The following is a 4,925-nucleotide window of genomic DNA, read 5'->3' on the forward strand; positions in this document are numbered from 1 at the left end:
TGTAAAAAGATGAAAACCTCCCACCCAACCAATGGGTCCCCTTTCCCTCTCCGCACCACCTGTTACTTCTCAAAGAAAGCTTACAGACGTGTAGTGCATGTTTTATTACTTGCAGTTTTAAAAGGTTTCCTTCACTGGTAAAAAAAGAATGTATACAAAGGTGGCATTAATTGTTTTTTCTACTAACACCCTCATTGGAGGTCCTTCAGGAAAAAATCTTAAGGTCCAAGAATTCAGTCGGCCACTGCCTCTTAAAGAGTATTACCTTCTCCCATTGACCCCATACAATACATTACAGAACGTACAACCTTAATCTATCATCACACAGCTTCCCTTTTGCCATCATTAATAACGATGAGCGAATGTGTCCTGTTTCAACGAAAATTCATATAATAATAATGAAAAATTAGCAAAATGCAGTAACAGAACAACTGTTTTTGAAGTAACCGTGACTGTTTTGATGCCACTGGGTCATTTGTGAGGCAAACAGGACTTATTTAAAGTGACCGCGACATATTTGACATGACCGCATAAAAATTTTTTGTTGCAACTTTCTCCTCATTTGCCATTTTTTGTTACTGCGAATTTTTGCGGCACTTACATGGAAAACTTTGCCAATTGAGAAATGTAGAATTTTGTAGCAAGTCCATGAATAAGTATCTTATTGCCTCAATCAAAATAAATCATAGCATTACAGTCGTCTGGTGTCTTCATAAAAAAAAAAGATGAGATAAAATAATATATTAATAGCATCTTTACATTGTTATTCCTTTTTTCTCATATACTGATATATAAATATCTCTTAGTATAGCAGCAGACTTGCAGGCGTTTAACTAGAAAAGATGATACTGATCGAGAAACATCGCAACATAATCCTCTCTAAATAGCAGGCTTTAAATGAGTCACAAATTATCACTGAATAAAAACCACACACAGCATTGATCACCACAAAGCTGAATTAATGTGAAATTGTCATAAAGAAGATACACCCATTTTAGCCAATAAAGAAAATAATAAATTGAAATGTAAACTCTTAATTATAGGTGTTTTATAAGGTATTCATTGATCCCTTAAGTCCTGCCAAAAAAAAAAAAAAACCTTACTTGAATATAAAGCACTGCCATCACTAACATTTATAGACTCCACATCAGTTCTCCACTACTCTTAAACCAGATTAAACATAGTGCAGACATGTCTGGAGCCAAGGGTGGAAGTGGCATCATCGGTGGTGGGGGTTGTGGTGGCAGCAGTGGCAGCAGTGGCGGATTGGGTTGTGGTGGCAGTGGAGCAATATCTACTCAATGTGGAAACACTGGCAGTAAGTAATTTTGTAATTATTTATATTTATTTGTGCATAGAGGGCAACATTTAGATGATAATGAGAAGGTTTGCCATTTAAGAAACAAATTTTCTCTAGCTATTTTAATACTTTTATAACGTCAAATGATATAATGTCTTTTGCGCTTGCATTAGTAGAATGATGCATACTCTTTTTTGCTGGGTTACTCCTCTTCTGGCAGCTGTTATCAAAATACATGTTCCTTAAAAAAACCTATACCCTGAACAATGTAGGTCTCTATAAAAATATATCACATAAAACATCTCACATGTAAAACCCTGAAAAAAAGGAAAACACACTGCAGTGCTAACAAATTAATTGTACTTAGAAAATGGGTATATGTAGCAAAAACATGACTTGTGTTGGTATACAGTACCAACAACCTCCTTGATGGTGCAGTGAGGTTCATAAATAGGAAGTAATAGAGGCCGACTTATTTCCTAAGAAAAGTCTTTCATTGGCTGTCTAGTCCCACAGAGCTGGAGAAGGCATGCTGAATTCAAGCACCATATAACCTACAAAACCCCAAGAACCTTGAAAAGGAACACAGATTTAAAGTGCAAACATCAAAAGATCAAGGGGAAAAAATAAATACGTAACATTGATAAGAGCCACCTTGCACTATAATTATGGAGAAAATATTTTTGCTTTTGCAATTAAGAGAATTAAAATGGTGAATTAAAAATGTCAACAGAACACTTCATTTGTCTTGACACACGTTTTGCCTTCAAGATTACTTGAAAAGTACACAAACAAACCAAGGGCAAACATACATGCTAAATCACATCAGCCAGTTTAAGGGTTTGATTTACTTTGTTACACAATGGGCTATTCTAAGCAACTTTTCAATTGGTCTTCATTATTTATTTTTTATAGTTTTTGAGCTATTTGCCTTCTTATAACTCTTTGCAGCTTTCAAATTGTGGTCAGTGATGCCATCTGCGAAAAATCTATTGTTCTGTGAGGTTATAGATGTATTGTTATTGTTACCTATTATAACTTGTTTTTCTATTCAGGTCCTCTCTTATTCATATACCATTCTCTCATTTAAACTGCTCCCTGGTTGCTAAGCTAATTTGGACCCTCACAAAAATATTATTGATGGCAGGGACATCAGGATATCAAAAAAGTGATCAGGAAGCATTGTAGTAAAATAAGAATAAAAATAAGAAAATAAGAAGTTTATTTATCCATACATAAAAAGCCAAAAAGGTAGCCTTACGCGTTTCATACCAAAGAGTACTCAATCATAGGCTAATTTGGACCCTAGCAACCAGATAGCTGCTGAAACTGGAGAGCTGCTAAAAAAAAGTGAAATAACTAAAAAATTAAAAACAATTAAAATGAAGAACAATTGCAAATTGTGTCTTAATATTACTCTCTACTTTATACCTTAAGTTAACTCAAAGGCGAACAACCCCTTTAATGGACAAAGTTCTGTCTTTTACTCCCACACTTTCTGTTACAGTTAGAGTGTGTTGACACATGTCCATTGACCAGAATTTTATATAGAAGTTGAAACATGTAACATGCAACATGCTTTTATCATTTATGTATTCTCTCTTTTCACAGTAAATATACCAGTTCAACCATGCCAGGGCACTGTCCAGCAAGGAGGCACAGGTAGGAATATGTTTTTGATCTACAGCAGAGGGATTACAAGTATTGCAAATTGTAGATTTTTATTTAATGGTTCAGGGCTGTGCTTTACTAATATCAGCATTTTCCTCTTATTACATTTTCCTATTATGTCATCCATACTTTAGGAAGTACATAATACAGTTACATGGTATTACTAATAGAAAAACACATGCCTGAAGCTTCCAAATAACCTAAGTACCTTTCATCTTTTAATGTAGCCTGAGTCACTGGCAAATACTGTTTGCCAATAAGGGACCTAACATTCCAAGAAATTTTGAAATCAGTTGGCTATACCACATAGATTTTTTTGCAGAAGATCCACCAGGAATGTTTATTTTTTGGTTATATATTTATTAAATAAAGATGGACCCTTTTCTTGCAAAACCTTTCCAAATAACATTTAACTTATTTGTTGGGATTTTTTTCAAGCGGAGAAGAGGCATTAAATTAAAATGTACCTTCTCCAAATGAAATACATTTTTCCATGTGGACAATGTAAGTTCAGAAGCCAGTTTTCACATGAGCTGGTGACCTTGAAGCTGCCAGCACATTTCTCTACCAGCAGTGAAGCACCCAATACCCTATCTCTTTGCCTCCTGTCAGAGACAGCAAGGAGGCTTCTATTCATGTAACCGACAGAATGAAAGGGGAGTATTCTGTAGGAGAAGCACTACTACAATTAGACTAACCAAGGAGAATTTTCATGAGCTATAGGTCTAAAGGTTAAATTTCACTATATTAAGGATGATTGACTGACGTTAATTCTTGAATACTTTTTTAATGTGTATATTGGTAAATCTAATCAACTGATGAAAACAAACATTACATCTTTACCAGCTTTACCAGAACTGAACTCTGTGAAACTTGCAAAAAGATTGTACATGTATCTGTCTTTCTTGTGGCTAGTGTGCACCACCATGCATTTTGTCAAATGTATTCCAAAAATTAAAGAAATGTGGGGCACAAGTGGATAGTCTGGTACATTCCTTCCAGTATCCAATAAACTGGAAGCTTGTGAGCAAAAAGTGAGTATTTATTCCATGAGCCTTTGTATGACACAATTCACACTGATTACAATGTTTTGGGGAGGTGTGTTACCCAATCCCTTCCTCATGTGTGGAAGGGGAAGGGATTGGGCAACACACCTCCCTTTAATGTATCAGTGTGAATTGTGTCTTGCAAAAACATTTGGTTCATAAACCACGTAGGAACTGAATACCTTAGCTTGCTACCAATGTTTTTTTTTCTCCCCGAGTGGGTTTTTACAAGTAAAAATGAAAAAATTGGTATTCGGATGCAGAAACCACACATGGCTCATGCATGCAGGAACCGAATGCTTGAGCCCAGAGACTTAATAAAGCATTAATAAATCCGCCCCAGAGAGAACATCTGTGTTGCCATCTTTTGGTTAGATGTCCAAATATTTACATTAAACTAGATCAGTATATGTGTATTTTGGCTTTGTTTCTCTTAAAACTGTATAACTACTATTAAAATGATGCTTATTGATGTTACAGCTAATCCCTGTCTGCAAAGCCAAGGTGGAGGAAGTTTCATTAGTGGTGGTGGATCAAGCTATGGAGGAGGCTGTGGGGGCCAGATTGGTGGATCAAGCTATGGAGTAGGCTGTGGAGGCCAGACCGGTGGATCCCAGATTAGTGGATCAAGCTGTGGAGGAGGCTGTGGAGGGCAGACTGGTGGATCAGGTTATGGAGGAGGCTGTGGAGGCCAGACTGGTGGCTCAGGTTATGGAGGAGGCTGTGGAGGCCAGACTGGTGGAGGTTCAGCCAAAAAGTGATCCGGGAAAAAAAATCCTCTGATTGCTAACTAAAACATTGAAAAATGAATCATTTGAATCCAGTATCTACAATAATTATTATTTTACTGTCAAACATTACCTAACTTTGATTAAACAATTAATTTGATTAAATGAATTCAGATTAAA

General features: G+C 36.1%; 1 protein-coding gene across 3 annotated transcripts; it reads left to right on the plus strand.

Moving 5' to 3' along the window:
- The first annotated feature begins 1,123 nt into the window (after nt 1-1,123).
- On the plus strand, nt 1,124-4,925 carry LOC116412218 (glycine-rich cell wall structural protein-like). Of its 3 annotated transcripts, none has more exons than XM_031905954.1 (4): nt 1,124-1,318; nt 2,912-2,962; nt 4,498-4,707; nt 4,747-4,925. In XM_031905954.1, exons 1-4 carry the CDS (start codon nt 1,192-1,194, stop codon nt 4,776-4,778), a joined length of 420 nt encoding a protein of 139 aa, XP_031761814.1. In that variant the 5' UTR covers nt 1,124-1,191; the 3' UTR covers nt 4,779-4,925. The 3 variants fall into 3 exon arrangements, with proteins under 3 accessions (XP_031761814.1, XP_031761815.1, XP_031761813.1); XM_031905955.1 differs by having other exon boundaries at nt 4,498-4,686; nt 4,726-4,925; XM_031905953.1 differs by having other exon boundaries at nt 4,498-4,925.

Source organism: Xenopus tropicalis, chromosome 7 (assembly GCF_000004195.4).
Source record: "Xenopus tropicalis strain Nigerian chromosome 7, UCB_Xtro_10.0, whole genome shotgun sequence".
NCBI lineage: Eukaryota > Metazoa > Chordata > Amphibia > Anura > Pipidae > Xenopus > Xenopus tropicalis.